General features: G+C 36.3%; 1 protein-coding gene across 1 annotated transcript; it reads left to right on the top strand.

The window, feature by feature from the left end:
* The first annotated feature begins 982 nt into the window (after positions 1–982).
* LOC114208502 (interferon-induced protein 44) lies at positions 983–19,672 on the top strand. The gene is given in 14 exon segments (XM_028102587.2): positions 983–1,078; positions 1,322–1,449; positions 1,452–1,617; positions 1,619–1,788; positions 6,260–6,296; positions 7,017–7,123; positions 7,126–7,226; positions 7,367–7,516; positions 10,073–10,202; positions 10,205–10,243; positions 11,358–11,458; positions 13,470–13,557; positions 13,560–13,643; positions 14,532–19,672. Coding segments are annotated over 13 exon segments (1,311 nt in total). The 5' UTR covers positions 983–1,078; positions 1,322–1,331; the 3' UTR covers positions 14,552–19,672.
* The last annotated feature ends 331 nt before the right edge of the window (positions 19,673–20,003 follow it).

Here is a 20,003-nt window from a genome sequence, read left to right as displayed (position 1 = left end):
CTGAGCTCATGTGAGGGGCCGGTGTCTTCCAAAAGCTCAAGGAAGGGAGAGCTGGGAATATTAATTTCTGGAAGGTGCTTGTTTATTCAAATGCTACAATTTATGAGCAAGGGCTACCTGAATTATTGGATTATTTGTGTGTGTAGGGGAATGAGAGGCAGGTTTGAAACTGTGTCTTCAATGCCAATTCTACAGGCTCTCTTAGAAGAAGATGAGCTAAGTACAGACTACCAAATGATGTCTTCTACCATCTCCATGTCTTGTTTCTTTATTATTAAGGAGCTAAGCCTTTTTTATTTCCGTTCCATTGATGATACAAGCAGTTCATCAAACATGAAGATTCCTGGTTTCCTTAGTGAAGTGATGGCTGTTTGCCGAGTGATGTTAGGCCCTCCAGCTTCAGTCTGAGTTCTTGAGATGGTCTGCAAAATGAGAAAGAATCTCCTGCTCTTTTAAGTCAGGGAACAGTGGGAGGACCTGACCATGGCAGGGTGTTCAGATGGTGGTGACATGGTCTTCAACACCTGCTGATCTCCAAAAGACTTCTGTTTTACCTCAGTTGATTCTCTGTTTGGGATTGCGGCTCCTCTGTCATAGATTGTCAGAAATCTGTGGGTTTTTGCTGAAATCGGCCTGACCCCCAGCAGCACAGAAAACAGAGGACCCTGATGAGAGTAAGTTGACAGCAGAGAAGTGGATGAATTTGAGGCATGTGTCCTGGAGTTGGACTTGACAGCAGTTTTTCTGTATTTCGACATACAGAAACTGAATTTTTCTTTAAAGAAGTCACTTAAAAATCTAGTGAGCTGTGAGGTTTTCTTCTCTCTGACTTCAATTCTTTTATTTTCCTAATATTTTTATTTGACTCGACTGTGAAAACTTAACTGGTTCAGTTCCTGTTCCCTGGCAGGTGGAGGCTGGCACTCTGCCATGTGGGCTGGGCCTTCACTACGGTTCAGTTTCCTTTTCTCCGAGTCCCTGAACCATGGAGGTTGCTGAAGAATTTTCTGTATCTGCTTAGCTGTCCAGACAGAGCAGCTACACTCAGCCTCAGTCCTTGTACAGGTTCTACAAACAGGTAAGTGACTTGCTGCTTTCCACTTTTCCTAGCCACTTGCAAAGTAGTCTTCCTTTTTAATTAAAAAAAAAATCATTTAGAATGAAAAACTAGTTAATGATTTTTCATGCTATCTGCTTATCCTCTTTTTACTCATCTTATGTGTAATGTAGAGTAAATAAGAGGCAGAAATGCAAGCTTTGTGACAGTATATGTTACCTGTTTTTCAATATTTAATGGAAAATATATTTGATTTTCTGCTAGATTGAGAAGCATGGCAGTGACACCTCGTTTGACGGGGATGCAAGAAAAGAAGCTGCAAAATTATTTTGGAGGAAAACAATTTACCCTTCTATATAAACCTAGTGTCCATGAATTCTCTGGACATAATTTGGACAGAAATGCTGTGACCAAGGGCCTACTGTGATGGTGATTTATGGTGGACATTATGTTTTGGGGGCCTATATAAAAGAGAGTTACAAGAAAGATGACAAAGTTCCCATTGTCCTTCTTGCCTTTCAAAGGAATGAAATTTCAGAATGCAATATAGGAACATATTCACCATCTATATTTCTTTATGAATATCATAAAGGATGGGATGGTTTCAAATTCCTCCTTAATCCGAAGCAAAAAAAAAAAAGTGACTATGAACTTAGATGCAATTAAAGAACTTGGACTGCTTCAAAATCAACCTATTTCCTTTGAGGAATGTGAAGTTTTTCGTTGTGAAGGTAGGTTTAATCAGATAATCTTATATAGAGCTCTCTCCTGAACATTCGGCGGATTTGAGGCAACTCATCTCTTTAAGGAAGAATGTCCTTATCTCTGGGTGACCAAGACTGAAACCTGGCCACACACTGTTTGCTGAGACCCAGCTGTGGTCAAAAGTAGCATATATAGAGTTCTGGAGTGTGTTTGTGTGGGGGAAGGGGTAGGGGGAAGGTGGAAGGAGAAGGGGGAGAGAGAGAGAGAGAGAGAAAGGGGCAGCAGACTTAGATTGTGAGATTCTCTTGGAATGAAACCAAAGCTCAAACTTCTCTCAATTGGTACTAGATCCTGCAGTTTCCCATTGTATCTATTATATTAAAAGACCAAAATGAATTTACTTATTTTTCTGCTAAAGGACATTGTTTCCAATATTTGCTGTTATAAACAATGCTTTTGTAATGTATTTGTGAATATAACTGTGCACAAAAATACTTCTTTTATACTTTCCCAAGAGCATTATAGAAATGCCTATTTCCTTATCTTCTTGCCAATGTTTGATATTATCAAACTTTAGAATATTTGCAATTTGATGGTCAAAAGATGGTTTCTCATTTTCTTCTTTGCTTATTCCTGATTACTAGCAAGTCTATGTGTATTGGCCATTTACATTTCTTCTCTGAAATAGTTATTTATGTCTATCCATTTAAGGGAAGGGACCCTAGGAATAATATCCCCTGAGTATTTTCATGTTCCAAACTCCTTGTCTGTGGTCTTTATACTTGAATGATCATCAGAGTATGTAATTCTTTGGGGGATTTTGTACTGTTTCTACAGGATTGATGTTGCTGTGGAAAACCTAGGGCCAGACTTACTTATATGTTTTTGTTTTTTCCCCTTTGAATGATTTGATCTTTCTCCCTGGCTGCCTCAAACATCTAAAAAATTTTTTGTTGATGTCTGGTCAATTTACTTGGATATGTCATGATGTTGACAATCCTGGATCAGTTAAGGAAACTTTTTATGGAAGTATAACACATAAACAGAGAAATGCACAGTTGATAAATGTACCAATTGACAAACTTTTATAAATTAGACACATTAATATAGCTACTACTTGGATGAAGAAATAGATTATTATCATCATTTCAAAAGACTCCTTGTTGATTCTTCCTGGTTATTACCAGCCAAAGGTAACTACTACTTTGGCTTGTGTCGACATTAATAACTTCTTCTTTTTGAATTCTATATAAATGGAATCATATCAAAATATGTACTCTTGGGTGTCTGACCTCTTACATTCAATATTACATTTGAGGGATTGAGCTAAACAAGGGAGTGGATTATAAAATCAGACTTCTACAAGTCAGATATCTTACGTAGTATTAGGTTTGACTAATCATTTCAAGGATAAAGGCAATCAGAAATCTCAGAGAAGGCAGAAAGGGTACAAGATTATTCTTTGTGGCTCCTAGGTCCTTCCTTTGCATATTAGGCATATGCTTTCTGGATAAAAGAACAGGCAGGATTGTTTTATGAAGTTTGTGGGCCACCTTACGTATTGAAGAGTGGTTACGTTATGGAACATTTATATGTTAGTGCTATAGATTGAATGTGCTCCCCCCACCCCAAACTCATATGTTGAAGCCCTAATCCCTGATGTGACTATAGTTGGAGAAGGGGCCTCTAAGGAAGTAATTAAGGTTAGATGAGGTCATAAGAGTGGGGTCTTAATTCAATAGGATAGCAGTTATATAAGAAGGGCCACCAGAGAGCTCACACTCTCTCCACAAACATACAAGGAGAGGTCATGGGAGAACACAATGAGATGGCAGCCACCTGCCAGGAAAGAGAAGAGGCTTCAGGATGAAATCTACCTTGCTGCACAGTGATCTTGGACTTCTCAGCTTCCAGAACTGTAAGAAATAAATTTCTGTTGTCCCAGTTCATGGTATTTTGTATGGCAGCCTGAGCCAACTAAGACAATCAGCTCACATGACAATTCCCATGAAGACATGCCTCATAAATCCATAGAGGCTATATTTATTTATTCTAAGTAATCCTTAGCCAGGAGCATCCTGTTAAGGACATTCAAGAGATAAGTACTTTCCTTGTAGGAAATATCATTAGTCTATTTACCTGGAGATAAGATCATTAGCATATTTTCAAAGAAATTAGGCTGGGTCACTTTTCTTTTTTTCCCTGAGTGTTAACTTGGTAAAGTGAGTGAATGCATCTCAGGACAGCTGCTTTAGCTCCCTACCTCCCTACTGATTCATCCATATTATGTGTGTTGGAGTCATTTGTTCATTTTCATTGTCAAATAGGATGCCGGTATAATGATTCCATCATACTTTTTTTTTTTTTAAGTAGGCTCCATGCCCAGTGTGGAGCCCAACTCGGGGCTTGAACTCATGACTGTGAGATCAAGACCTGAGCTGAGATCAAGAGTCAGACACTTAACTGAGCCACCTAGGTGCTATTTTAAAAAAAAAAAACAAAAACCTGCTTTTTTTTTTTTTTTTTTAAATAAAATTACTGTTGGTGGACATTTGAGTTTTCCAGTTGGGGGCTATTACAAGTAATAGTGCTATAAGCCTTTTTGTACATGTGTTTTGGTTCACACATTTATATTTTTTGAAGAATATAAATATAAAATTTCTGGGTCATCGGATTTGTGTATGTTCAGCTTCAGTGGATACTGACAAAGCTTTCCAATGTAGCCATACCAATTTCCACTGCCACAGCAGTGCATGAGAGTTTCTGTCACTTTTAAAGTTTTCCCAACACTTTTTGTTATAATATGTAGCCATTCTGGTATGTGAACTGTGGCATGACATTTTGTGACTTTGGTTTTCTTTGATTAGACTAGTCAGTAATTTATTTATTTTACAGTTTAAACCAATTACTATATTAATTTATCCTTTTTTCAATTTATAAAATGTGTCTTGTATTTTTGTTAATTCCCTCTTATATTTCTAAAGTTTGTTTCTATATTCTTTTCTGTTTCTATTTTCAAAACTTTCCTTCTTTCTTGTTATTAGCCAAGTGTACTTTTATCACAAGGTTGATATAAAGTGTTTATATTATTATTTTCTTTATATTTACAATTTTGATTTTTAATTTCCTTTTGGATGTTAAAGAAGTTCTTTGTAAAATTCCAAAAGGTTGCTTTTCTCTTTGTTTATACTTATTCTTTTCTCCTTTTATTATAGTCATTGTATGAAGTCTTCAGTATTTTTACTTTCGGTTATTTAAAGAGGTTTTCTTTCCACATGTATAGCCATATTTTTAAATGTTTCACATAGTATTCTTTTGTAGTGTAGAGAATTGCCAGCATCACTACATCTGATCCTTTCAGGTTTTTTTTCTTTTTAAGATTTTATTTAACATGTATTTACTTTATTTTATTTTATTAAAGATTTTATTTATTTATTTGAGAGAGAGAATGAGATAGAGAGAGAGAGAGAGAGCATGGGGGGGGGAGGGTCAGAGGGAGAAGCAGACTTCCCGCTGAGCAGGGAGCCCGATGCGGGACTCGATCCCGGGACTCTAGGATCATGACCTGAGCCGAAGGCAGTCGCTTAACCAACTGAGCCACCCAGGCGCCCTCATGTATTTATTTTAGAGAGAGACTGAGTGAGTTGGGGGAGGAAAGGGAGAGAGAATCAACAGCAGACCCTATGCTGAGCATGGAGTCCAACGTGGGGCGCAGAGCCTGACCTGGGCTCTATCCTACCACTGGGGGATCATGACCTGAACAGAAACCAAGAGTTGGTCACTCAACCCACTGAGCCACCCAGGCACCCTGCAGCTGATCCTTTCAGTTTTAAATCCACCACCAAAGAGTGTCTCTTCTTCACAGAAAGTAAGTCATTCTGGGCCTGAGTCTCATTGGTTCACATAAAGTCCTCAGCCCTCCCCTGAACCACTCACTGTGCTCTGATTGGGTGAGGGATGGAGTCCTACATTCTCTTTGGAGCCGGAAAGAAAATCAATTGGGCTGAAAGTTCCAGGAACCCCAATTGTAGATAGTAGGTTTTGGAGAGAATTTGGTGTCTGTGATTTTTTTCTTGTTTGTATGTCTCTGTACCTTATCCCTTTCAGACCTCTTGGATTATGGAGAGGAACTATTTTAAAGTATTCCCAGTTTTTCCCTGGCCTGTCCACACCTTTATGCCTTGCTTCTCTGATTCAGAAAGGACCCCAGTTTTCATTGCCCATGTTGGAGCAAGCCACATCCTACTGCTGAGTAATTGTGTGAGAAGAGATCTGTGGACAATCTAGTTTTACCGTGTCCATCTTGCCTCTAGCTCTAGATTCTCCACATGAGATGTTAAGGAGATTTGCCAGAATTTTCTCCACTTGCTTTCCTTATGTTGTGCTGTTGTCATGGAAAAGCTGCTTCTGTATTTTTCCCTAGTGAATGCCTTGACATTCAGTTAGCCAGTCATTCAACAACTTGTACTTTTCATTTTTCTTTGATTATTTCCCTAGATTTATTGGACGAAAGAATCATGAAAGGGATTACTTAGTAAGTCAATGTTTTAATCTTCTGTTTTTCTGTTTATTACCTTAGACTTATTCTTTTATAGATTCTGTCAAATTGGTAGCACAGATTATAACATAACTTGTGGATCATCAAGAATAAACTATAATTATATTTATAATCATAAGACTATTTGATAATACCAATGTTAAAACAGAAAGAATGCTGAGTAAAGGGAAAACATTCCTAATGTTTTTATATACTCGAAGGAAAATAATTATTTGGCTGCATGTCTACATTTTTGCTAGACATCTTGAAGTTACAGTTTCAACTACTTTAGGGAATTGCTTTGGAAGGGGTGGCTGGTAGGTGGAGAATACTTACATGAACTTCAAGAACATGTTAGAAATTATCTACTTCCATAAACCTCAAAAGTCACATGTTATGTTGTGCTTTTTGAAGTTTATTATTAATAAGTTATCTTCATACTTAACACAGTTCATATTTATTACAAGGTTTATATGTGTCTGGTTGCTTAAATCTGAAAGGTTTTATGTCTGATTGGCTTTGTTATAAGTGTTATTTTTGCTTTTTTCTTCTTTTATATAGTAGGTTTTGAAGTAGGATAGTTGCTTGTCCTTTTAACAGGAAAGCAAGTTGCTAATCAAAAATAATTAATAATATATAAGAAAAGAAAACAAATTCTAGGACAACTTATGGTAAGCTCTTGTGATCTACCCTCAGTCAATTGTCCTGTCTAAACAGACTCCACAAGAGATTACCGTTTGACATGAAAACTTACAAACCACATAGAGACCTTGTTCACCAGATGCGGATTCTGCTCCTGGGTCCAAATGGGGCTGGGAAGCCTAGCTTTTCAACTCAGTAAAGTCTGTTTTCCGAGGCCATGTAACACACCAGGCTCTGGTGGGCTCTGGTACAACTGGAGTATCTGACAAGTTATGTCCATTCAAGGTTATTCAGCCTTTGCTTCTTTGTTCAAGTTAATTAGTTTTGAAAAGTCTTTTGCTGATGGACTTCATTCCATGTAGACTTTATCTCCGTTTGCAATTAAAAAATGTACTCTTAAAATTGCTTTTTTTCTCCTCTTGTAGTACAGGACATATTCCATTAAGGAGCTGAAGGATGGCAACTCCCTGCTGTTTATTCTGTGTGACTCAATGGGGCTGGGTGAGAAGGAAAAAGGGTTGTGCATGGATGACATAGTCTACATCTTAAAAGGCCACATTTCTGACAGATACCAGGTATGATTGGGCTAATCATTGAGAAATTATAACTGATATTTAAAATGTTTGTTTTTGCTCACTATTGACAACAGCAGATACTAGTCTAATTTAATGCATTGCCATTTATTTTCTTGAACTATTCTTGTTCAAGGTCATTTGTTCCTTTTTGATATTTTATTTTATGAAGAATTAAAACATCCGAAAGACTCTTCTGTCATAGCTGTCATAACAACTCTGAATGTTGTTATATATTCAATTGCCTTTGGCTATGTGAAACAGAAATCCAATTACTCACATAGGTCATTTTTCTTATGTAACAGAAGTCTGAATGTAGGCAGCTTTGGGTCAGTGTGGAAGCTCTCTGAGGTTATCAATTTCAAAAGTCCATCTCACTTTCTCTTATGAGACCCTCAGTATGGGGTGCTTTGTGTCCCCCTAAAATTCACATGCTAAATCCCCAGTGTGATGGTTTTTGGAGGTGGGGCCTTTGAGAGGTAATCAGGTCATGAGGGTAAATCCCTCATGAATGGGATTAGTGTCCTTACAAGAAGAGGTAGGAAAGAGATGATCTTTCTCTCTGCCCTATGAGGACACAACAAGAAGGTAGCTGTCTACAAATCAGGAAGAAGGCTCTCATCAGACACCAAATCAGCTAGCACCTTGATCTTGGACTTTCTAGCCCTCAGAACTGTAAGAAGTAATTTTTGTTCTTTATGGCACCAAACATGGTAATTTGTTATAGCAGCCCAAGCTGACTAAAACATGTAGCTTTCATCCTTATGCTCTCCAGATGTTCGCACTGAGCACTGTCTGTGTTCTAGGCAAGAGGATGGGGGATTAAAGAGAAAGCCACTTTAGTCTGTCATTTTTTAAAACTTTCTAGTCCTTTTTATAGACATGTAGATTTTGAATTAATCATTAATTTACTTTGTTCCAAATGAATAGTCAATTGTGCCAGCATCTTTCATTGAATGTCTTTGCATCTTTTCCCTACCAAATATAGGGATTGGTTTGTTCTATTGATGTATTTATCAATTCCTTTATGATATTATTTTTATTGCCATATCATTTAATTTTTTTAATTACCATAGCAATCAACTATGTTTTGATACCTCATTGGACAAGTCATATTCATTATTTATTTCTTGCATTTGTTTTTCTTGACTATTTTCTTTTTTTTTTTTAAAGATTTCATTTATTTATTTGAGAGAGAGAATGAGATAGAGAGCATGAGAGGGGAAAGGGTCAGAGGGAGAAGCAGACTCCCCGCCGAGCAGGGAGCCCGATGCGGGACTCGATCCCGGGACTCCAGGATCATGACCTGAGCCGAAGGCAGTCGCTTAACCAACTGAGCCACCCAGGCGCCCCCTTGACTATTTTCACAATATTATTTTCCAAGTGAGCCTGTTTGTGTTTTGATTGTTTGTGTTTGATTTGTTGGTGCTTTGATTAAAATTACATTAAAATTTTATATCAAAATTTGATTTACATCTTCACATATCCAGTGTTCTTATCCAGAAACACAGCATGTTTTATTTTTCTATTCATGCAAGGACGTTTCATTCTGTAGTATAGCATTGTCTTGTGGAGGTAAAGTTTATTTTTAAATATTCTTTTTTTAAAACAACTTTATTATAGAGAATTTTAAACTAACACAAAAGTAGACAAAACTATTTAATGAATTCCCATTTACTCAGCTTCAACAATTTTTGACTCATGTCCCATCATCTGTGTCTATCCACTTTCTCCTTTCCTGTATTACTTGGAATCGAATTTAATACATCATAACATTTAATCCATAAATCATAGCAAGTACACCAGAACTCTGATGACAAATACCTAACCCACCCTTACTAATCAACTAGTACCCAAACCACATGCAATTAGTTTTGGTGTACTGAAATGTAGTTTAAATTCAAGTTTACAAAATAAGGCAGAGTCAAAGAATCCATTTTCTTTCTCTGCCCCTTCAAATACATTTTTCCCTTTTCTTATAAGCAACCATATAAAAATTTATGGTTTACTTTCCTTTTTCAGTACATAAGAAAATACTTACAGATTTGTGGTTCTCCTCTTTTTAGAGAAGTCACGAAATACTCTATGTTATTGATATATTAGAATCTTGCCACTACAAATAGTCCTGAAGTTAATAGGCTTGCACATGCATCATTTTGTATTTTTACCAGTATACCTGTGACAGATTCCCAGCAAGAGGGATTGCTAGTTCAAGAGTAAATGCATCTCAAACCACTTTTGGCCCTTACATTCTGTGTGATGATACCAGATTTCTTTATGAACGCTCTCACCTCCACCACATTACTTCTATCTAGAACACTTCCGTCCATATGCTCATTCCCTTTATCAGACCAACTCCCCCTACTTTGTAGCTCCCAGATTACATGTCCCTTTCTTGCAGAAACTTCACCTGACTGCATGAATGGGCTGCTAGCTACTTGCATAAACTGTCTTCTCTATAGGATTGTTAGCCTCATAATATCAGAGACTTGCACACTGTCTGATATGTGCTCATGAATATCTATGGAATTAATATGTTGCTTTATGTTTACCTTACAGTTTAATTCCACAAAACCAATCACACCAGGTCATAGTAACTATATTGATTACCCATTGCTGAAAGACAGAATCCATTGTGTGGCATTTGCGTTCAACATCAACTCTGTTGAACACCTCTCCTGTGACATGATGCGAAGATCAAAAAAATTCAAAGGGAGTTGATAAAGTGTGGTGAGTCTCATTCCACTTTGCTATTAAGGGTAATTAGACTATATTGTAGAATGATTTTAGAACAGGATGAAAAATTTGAGAAATTGCATATATGAATCTTCCCTGGCCCATCAGTGTGGTTCAAGCAAATCAAGCACTTGATAGCTGTATGACTTCGTGCCATGACCTAAACTCTCTATGTCTCAATTTCCTAATCTATAAAATTAGTATAACAATAGCACCTATCTCAGAAATTTATTATAAGGATTAAAGAAATCCATATATTTGAAGAGTTTAACACAGTCTTCACTACCTGCTACCACTGTATCCTAACATGAATTAATTTGCCAGAAGTTCTAGATTTCCCCTTGGGCCTTAAATGATTAGAAATGGAAAACAGTATTTCAGTAAGAAAATGCGGCAGGGAAGTAAGATGTTAGGTAGGGCGGGGTAGCCTAAAGGTTTTGGAGAAGGTAAACAGGATCAGGGAATTAGGGTGCCCCATACTGGCTTTTCTTGGCTTTATTACCCATTCTGTCTGGGAAAGAGCCAGTTTATCACAACTTTGATTAAGTTAGAAGCATGGAGTGATTTACTTGCTCACTGAAATTTGAGACTTTGCCAGGGAGGGGTGCAGGGAGCTGCCTGCTAACTGTGACAGAAGAGCAATGTATCTGTGATGCTTTGACACATGCTCTTTCCTTCTTGAGGATTCTTCTCCCCCATCTTGTTTATGGGATCTCTTTTCTCTAGTCTCCATAAAAACAACTCTTTGGACAGGACAGAAGACCAGTCAGCAATATTGTAGCATCAAGAGTTATCTCTTCAGTTATCTTTTCCAAGAGGTGCTGTCATTTGAAGCCTCATTTCTTACCATGGAAAGCAATGAAGGGAATTTCCTCTGTCAGACGAATTCCAGGTACTGATGAGTACTTGAGCGGGCTATTTTTAGGGGTGGTGGGCCTTCCCAAATCTCTGAAATTGCTCCATAGATAGCCTGTTGCATAACTGATAGCTGATTAACTGAAACATACTGATGCTGTCTTCCTTCCTTCCTTCCTTCCTTTCTTTTTTTCTTTCTTTCTTTCTGATGCTGTCTTTAATGATCAAAGTGACACGGATCTGTTCGGCCTAGGTGTAGCACATGTGGTTTTGCTCACTCTTGTGAATAGCATGGATCTGATTACAAGAGGTGACCTTAGAGACATATACAGATGTATGCCTGTGAAGCTCAAGGTAATTAATGATGTTCCTCTTTGTAGACCCATTTTCTGGGATATGTCACTATAATCACATGATATTACTGTGAATAAAAATAAAAATGGACACCTACTGAACTTAAGAATTAAAACAATTGCTTGGGTAATTTAGACTTATGTCTCAAGATTTAAAAATTAAATATATATTCATCTTTACAAGGACACAGATCATTCCATTCATTATAATTTAACCCAAATAGGTTCAATTCAACAAATATTTATTGATTGCCTTTCATAATCGAGTCAGTGTGATAGTCTCTAACCAGATACACAGAAAACTAAAACAATTTCTCTGCACTCAAAAGCTTATAATTTTATTAGTGGAGGTGAGGGCATGGGGGGGTGGGATAGGAAAAAATCAACAGAGTATGAGTATGATAAATCTCACGAAGAGACTCAAAATCAAAAGTTTAGAGGAGGAAAATATTGTGTTAAAGGGGATGGGGAAGATTTCATTCCTGGAGTGTCACTGGGAAATAGCTTTCAAAGAGGAGGAGGATTTCAGGAGGTGAAGAGACAAAATGCGGAAAAAATTCAGGCTATGAGGATAGCCTAAGTCAATACCTCAGTGTAGGAAGAGGCAGTGTGAGTGGGAAGCATGGGGTCATTCAGTTTAGTGGAGGGCTGAATCCTTGTAGGGGGAGATAAAGAAGTTATATTTGCATGAGGTGACTTTACTTAATTAGGTGCATTATGGGGAATCATAGCAAATTTTTTCTCTTCTTTTAAGTTTTTATTTAAATTCCAGTTAGTTAACATACAGTGTAATATTAGTTTCAAGTGAACAATATAGTGATAAACATATCCATATATCACCCAGTGCTCATCACAACAAGTGCCCTCCTTAATCCCCATCACCTGTTTCCCCCATCCCTCCCACCCCCTCCCATCTGGTAACCTTCAGTTTGTTCTCTATGGTTCAGAGTTTGTCTCTTAGTTTGTCTCTCTCTCTCTCTCTCTCTTTTTTTTACCCTTTGCTCATTTGTTTTGTTTCTTAAATTCCACATATGAGTGAAATCATATGGTATTTGTCTTTCTCTGACTTATTTCACTTAGCCCAATACTCTCTAGGTCCAACCATATTGTTGCAAATGGCAAGATTTCATTCTTTTTGATGGCTGAGTAATATTCCATTATATATACACACACACACATATATATATGTATGTGTACACACACACACACACACACACACACACACACACACCACATCTTCTTTATCCATTCATCAGTCGATGGACACTTGGGCTGTTTCCACAATTTGGCTATTGTAGATAATGCTGCTATAAAAAGTAGTGGTATAACCAAACTGAAGCTTCACAAAAATTAATCTGCTACCTACATGCAGAATGAATTGAGTCGAAAGGAATCTGGACTTGGGAATACCGGTTGGGAAGATGTAATGATAGCTAGTATTTGTTGAGCACTAAATATGTGATAAATTTTCTTATTCAATACTTACAACAACCTTGTGTCATTACCACATTTTGTAGACGAGGAAACAAAAGCATAGAGAGTAAAGCATTCGCCAGTGTTTTTGACAGTGACAAGAAATAACAGAGCCCTATTTTGAACCCAGGCAGTGTCATTCCCCAGATAAATTAGTCTAAGCAGGAATTAAAATATCATTATTAAACTAGTCTAGTAAATTTGACTAATCATGAGAATAACTTTTAATAGGAAACAGGGAAATTACAGACTCTAGCATAAGGGTATTAAAAATGCTTCAGTTTCAAAGTAATCTATATGGAACTATTAGTTATCTTTCATTTCTAATTCATACGGAATCTATTATGTGTATTCTTGATGAAAATTTGTAGTGATACTGGAGATTGACTTGTGAAGCTCTTTAAGAAAGTATTTATGGGATCAGATCTCTACCTTCATTTTCCCCAACAGGAATACTATTGCCAAGCTCCTGTTTTTGTTATTGCTTTCACAATATATATTGACCTAAAATAGTCTTTGTCACTGTTTCTGTATTGCAGTTAGAGACAGTCCATGGAGAACTTGGATTTGCTCTTTCTGACATCTTGGTGGTTTGTAATTATACTTCAGAGTAGGAGTTGGACCCTATAAAGACATTCTGATCCTCTCTGCCCTGAGACAGATGCTGCGGGCTGCAGATGACTTCTTAGAGGATTTGCCTCTTGAGAAAACAGGTAGATGCATTTGGTGGTATCAACACTTGAAGGTGTCCTATATGGCTATCCCTGCTTGGATCTATCTATTGGGTATGTGGCAGTTCACTGTGTCACTGTAGGTCACTGTCTTGTGAGTAGTCCTACCCTTTAACTCACTGGCTGGATGTGTTTTTTTCCCCTCACATTTCCTGATTTCCCACACTTAGGGTACACCCTAGAGAATTTGCACTACTTCTCGTTCCCCCATGTCTTAAGATAGAATCTTTGAAATGAGGCACCTCTGTCATTTCTACTGTCTGAACACCCCAAGTTGTATCCTTGCTCTCTTCTCTCAAAAAATATGCTTCTTTGCTTGGGACCCAGAAATGAATTGGATCAGCATTGTTCCTGATCAGATGTGATCTTTGATTACTTGCTGCTTTCTTGGGACTTATGTTTTTGCCTTTTTTGCCTCGACTTTTTTGACGTGTCTCCCACCTCAGAGTTCCTCTTAATGCCATGTGGTCAGTGCTAGGTAGATGTATGTGCCTTTCATATTTCTGGCCTCAGATTTTAGCGTTACATGTATTCTCTCTCAAATTCTCCCAAGAATATATGCGGTACTGTTTCAATCAAAGATCAGACAGAAGTTTCAGTTTATTCTCAAATCTTATTTTAGTCTGTGAGAAATCAAATTAGAATATCATATCCTCTTTATTCTCTCTCACTTGCAAACTACTAAGAAACTCTCGGGTTACTACTGATTCCACCATCTTGGTTTCTCCATGTCTTTTCTTCTTCATGGAGCATTAACTCCCTAAGTCAGGGCTGGTTGGTTTAGACCCCCCAGTAGCCCAGTGTTCCTCCTCCTTCTGGTTGCTTTTCCCTAAATAATCCAATAAGAATATTTTGTTTCTCTTTTCTCAGAGATCAAAGAAAAGGAATAATCAAGTGTGTAAAAGAAGGAAAAAATATGTGAACCCTTCACATACTAATAATATTTATCTCATCATAGAAGATTGAAAATTGAGAAATAAGAAAACACAGGAAAAAGAGAAGTAGCTGAAACAGAAGGGACATGTTTTATTTATGTCTGGGATGAAGATACATATATAAAATCATAATACCTGCAACTAATGAGGAACAGTGGGCTTAAAGCCATTAGTGGTGGGAAAAAATGATCATAATTTTTTTGGATTTATGTTCTGTATCTGTGAAAATCGAAAGTTTCTTTTTACAAAACCTGAATTTAACTTAAGTGTGTGTGTGTGTGATTTTGGAAAAGTTTTTTTTAATTTGTCAGCGTCTTCTGGTCTTCACCCACATCATCTTAAATTTGTCTTCTTGTTTTATTTCTAAAGTATTTGATCTTCTCTTTGGGTCTCCAGTTAATGTTATATTCTTTAACCTAAAGCCATTTTTTTGTTTGTTTAATATCCGAAACCCTCTTCCGAGAAGTGACAATATTCGTAAGAGTTTAAGAGGATTAAAACTGACAAAGACTATAATTTGATTTTTCTGTCAATTATGACTATTTTAGTTACAAGTGACAAAACCTAACCTGAATTACATGATAAAAAAATAATCAAACTATATAAAAGGCTGGGATTGAACTTAACTGCCTCAGAAATGGTTGAATCTAGGGATTCAAAAGCTATTCTCTCTTTCTCTCTCACACACATGCATGCACACTCACACTCACACGCACGCACGCGTGCACACACGCACACACACACACACACATTCTGGTTCCTTCTTCGTGTCTATTGCTGTCATTCTCTCAGGCTAGCATTCTCCATAAATCTTAAGCCATTTGAATCCAAGCTTCAGGTTGACATTCATTCAGTCTTGTGACCCAAAAAGGAAGAGGGCTTTTCTTTTCCAGTTTCACTGTGAAATAATCCAAAAAAGGACTGCAGTTGATTTCGTTCAAATCATATGCCTACCCCAGGAACAATCACTTTATCTGCAGAAGAGAGAGAAATATGATCATCCCATCTTAAGTCATACTTTCCCAGGAAGAGTGATTTGTTATTAGAAGAAGGGAGTTAATCATGGACCTGGCCACTGTTGGATTAACTGAGCTGGAGGGGCACCTCAATATGTATCTTATGGGTTAGGGAAGTTTTCTACCTAGTTTCTCACTTAGATTATAAAGAAAGTCTTATTAATAAGTCTAAAATGACTAACAATTACTTTTAAAAAGCTTTTTATTAAAGTAACGTGTAGACATAAAAAGTACACAGTTCATAATTATATGGCTCAATACATTTTGATAGACTTAACCCATGAAACTAGAACTCAGGTAAGAAACAGAACACTCTAGAAGTCCCCTTTAAGCCTCAGTCTAGCTACCTAGGATATCCACTATTCTGACTTCTAATTGCATAGATTAGTCTTGTCCTTTTTTATCCCTTACATAACATTATGCACTATTTACCCTTTTGGGTCTGACTTCTTTCATGAGATAGTGTATTTGTTAGATTCATATTATTGCACATAGGTAAAGATAGTTTATTCTCATCTATCCTATTATCGTGATGTTAATGGGTAGTTCTAATACTCTCCTTATAGGTCAATAATACATTCCATATGTGTTGCATTAAGCATTTTTCTGATTTATAGCTACATAGAAATAAACCATATGATTTTGGGTCTTTCCAATTTTGTATAATAATAAAGATTCCATAATGGAAACATACTATATTTCAATTTGTAAGTATAGATTGAAAATGAGAAGTAGCATCATGAAGAATTTGACATTATCCTAAAATTTACAGAGTAGTGTAAAGGGTCAAACATAGCCAAGACGTTCTTGAAGAACGAAGTGGGAAAACATGTATAAAGAGACATATTAAGAAATGTAAGTTGACTGTGGTGCATTAATAAATTAATGGAACAGAATGGAGAGTCCAGAAGCAGACTTAAACATGTCTGGACATTTGTTCTATGATAAGGGTAGCATTACAGATGAATGGAAAAACAACAGACAATTCATAAATGGTCTAGTCAATTGGTCATCCATATGGGGAAAAATAAAACCGAAGTCCTCACATCATACACAAAAGTCTACTTTAGTTGGACTAAGTACCTAAATGCTAAGAGGCTTTTAGAAGATAAAATAGAAGGGTACTTTTATGACTTGGGGGTAAGGGAATATTTCTTAAGTCATATTTCTTAAACCAGATACAAAAAGCTTAATCTCAAAAGAGACTGAAAATTCAACTACATTGAAATCAGTAACTTTTATATTCAACAAATCCCATTAAGATAGTGAAAAGACACAGCAAAATGTGGGAGAACATATTAGCAAAGAACTAATGAAAGGGTGTACAAAGAAATCCTACAGGTCTAGAAGAAAGCTAAAATATAAAAGAAAATGAACCAAAGACTTGAGAAGGTGCTCTAAAGAAAAAGGAAATTCAAATATCCAGTACAGAAGAAACATGTTCTATATCTATATCATCTATATCTATATAGATATAGTTCCAAACTAAAATAATTTGATTCTTTTTACTTTTTTTGAAATTTAATTGACATATAAAGTACACATATTTAAGGTGTAAAATTGAGTGTGGTTTGACACATGAATACACCTGTAAAATAGTCTTGACAGTCAAGATAACAAATATTTCTAACCCCGCCTCCAAAAAAAAAAAAATGACAGAGTGACTTTGTAATCCATTCTCTTTATTCTACCTCTTGTTCTGGTCCTCAGACAAACCACTGGTTTGTATTCTGTCACTGTGTTACTTTTCATTTTTTAGAATTTGTATGCATGAAATTGTACAGAATATACTCTTTTGTGTCTGGCTTCATTTATTCAGGGTGTTTTGAGATTCAGCCGTGCTGTTGCATGTAACAATAGTTCTTTTCATTGCTGAGTAGTATTTCATTTTGTGAATATGCCACATTTCTTTATCCATTCACCTGTTAATAGACTCCTTTTGGATTGTTTCCAGTAAAGGACATGCTATGCAGACAGACCCAATGAACTAGCATTTTGACTCTCAGTTACATATCTTAAGGGTACTTAAGTATGCATCAAAATACTTGTATAAGAATTTTTGTAGTAGCATCCCAACTGGAAGCAACCCACATGCCCATCAATAGTAGAAAAGATAATAAATTGTGGTATATTATATAGAGTACTTCATTTCATATAGCAAAGAAAATTAAAGAACTATAACTATATATATCAGTGTAAATATTGCAAATATAATATTGACCAAAAGGATAAAGACATGAATGAATCTATACATTATGAATAGATTTGTGTAAATCGCACAAAATTTCTGAATAAAAGAGAGGAAATGATGGTAATTACCTTTCAAAGGTTTGGAGTTGTGAAGAGTCAGGGGCTCACCTACTGGTTCTGCAGAAGCTAAAAATGTCCTTTGTTTTAAACAGGGTGGTGGTAAAATGGATCTTTGCTTTATAATTATTTTTAAGTTGTACATTTGTATTTTATGTACTTTTCTGCATGTATTATATGTTTCATAATTAAACAGAAAAAAATGATAAGTGATATCATATACAAACATTAGAATTAGACAAAACTGGGTCTCTGCTACATAATATGTGAACTTTAAGAAGTCTCTCATTTTCCTATCTTACAGATGATGGTAACACTTTATTCATAGATATGTTGTAAGAGCTAAAGTAGATAATAGATACAGCTAGATTATCAGTGCAGGCACTTAGAAACTCAGGTGCTGATGGACATTGCCAATCTTGTATAACAACAAACTGATAAGTTACTATGTCTCTCTATTGTAAATTTAATTTTATTGTAGTTGAAAACAAAGGTAAGACTTGGACTTTGATAGCTCATAAAAAAATGAAAGAGACCGAAAGCCAAATTATCAGAGTTTTTGCTTTTGGTTGTTTGATATGCGATTTTTTATAAAAAACATACCTTTGGCTTCAAAAGCATACTGTAACTCAAATTCATTTGCTTTATAATAGCAAATAGAAACATATTAAATGGCTTGGTCACGCCTGCCCCCTACTGGTTAATTTACAAAGTGGAAAGGATGCTGAAGGTTGAATTTGAAAGCTTGAATAGAAACTGCTGAGGTTTCTAATTCTTAAAAAATCTATCACAACAGACAAATTTTCAAATGTGTTATTTTGTTAAAGGTACGCAACATTTAAATAGAAGATAATTTTCTCCTGGTGTTGAAGATGTGGTAGTACTTGGAAATGCTGTGGTCTGCATTCTCTAATGTTTCTGGCATTATATTAGACTTATTATGTATGCATATTTGCATTTTAAGCTAAACATTAATGTGTCCTATTTTAGCATTTTTGCTAACCTCCAGAATAGAAATTTAATAGGTAATACTTAAGGCTTATGGTGACCAATGAACACACAAAATGGGTACTTTTGCCTTTTGCTTTTCATAAATGTGACCCCCAATTATATTACTTTTGGATAATGAAGTCTTGAACCCACTTATACAGGAATTGATTTGTATAGATAAATCACAGTTGTGGGGAACAGGAGAAACATTATACTTCAAGTGCCATGTTCTGTCAATTTTAATTTCTATTTGATTTAGGATTACTACATATGAACCAAGAGTTTGCAAATTAGTTACTATAACAAATTGCTATAAAATCATGAAAATATGCCCCGTTTCCATGTCAGTGCTGCCTGCATTGAGATTTACAGTGGATTCCTTTCAGCTACATAGTATTGAGTCCAACCCTTTCTTAGGACGGTTTTCCTAATCTGGACATATTTGATCTCAGACCCTAAAACAAGAGCTCAACTGAGTGACTTCCTCCTCTTCACTGTTTCGTGCGTCCTCCTGCATCCGTGGAGGAGGCATACTTTGGGGGCAGTTACTTAATTTCTCTTTGCCTTGTCTTCTCATCTGGTAAATAGGATACTTTACCTACATTGATTATTTTGAGGATTAAATAAGAAAGTATATGTAAAGTACTTTTTTTGAAAAGCCTCTGAAACACAGTAAGCACTAAATAGCTGCCTTTGACCATTATTCATTTTTCCCTGATCTTGTATAATATTCCTCTCCCGCTCCCATCTACCACCTACCAATAAAGAGTTGTTTTCTCTGCCATTGGCCTTCTGCGGACTCTGTAGATACCGCTCAGGCATTACGACACTCTATGTGAATCACCTCGCTACATGACTGGGTACATAGCACACAGCTTCTTGTGGGCAGGAGTCCACACAGTACAGTTTCTGTGCATAGTAGATGTCCAATAATGTTTTGGGAGACTAAATGAAGTGATTAGAAAACATATGAAGGTTGATGGAATGTACCTTCTGATTCATTTAATGCCAGTTGAGAACAATAACAAAAAACTATTTTTAAATGTAGGAAACTAAAGTAGGAAAAGGCAAAGAAAGGCGGAACTGAAGCCATT

The sequence above is a fragment of the Eumetopias jubatus genome, unplaced genomic scaffold (genome assembly GCF_037043125.1).
Source record: "Eumetopias jubatus isolate StellerSeaLion01/CBP00866 unplaced genomic scaffold, mEumJub1_p1.0 scaffold_4, whole genome shotgun sequence".
In the NCBI taxonomy this organism is placed as follows: domain Eukaryota; kingdom Metazoa; phylum Chordata; class Mammalia; order Carnivora; family Otariidae; genus Eumetopias; species Eumetopias jubatus.
Note: the sequence above shows the minus strand (reverse complement) of the source record. Positions and strands in the feature narration are given on the sequence as shown.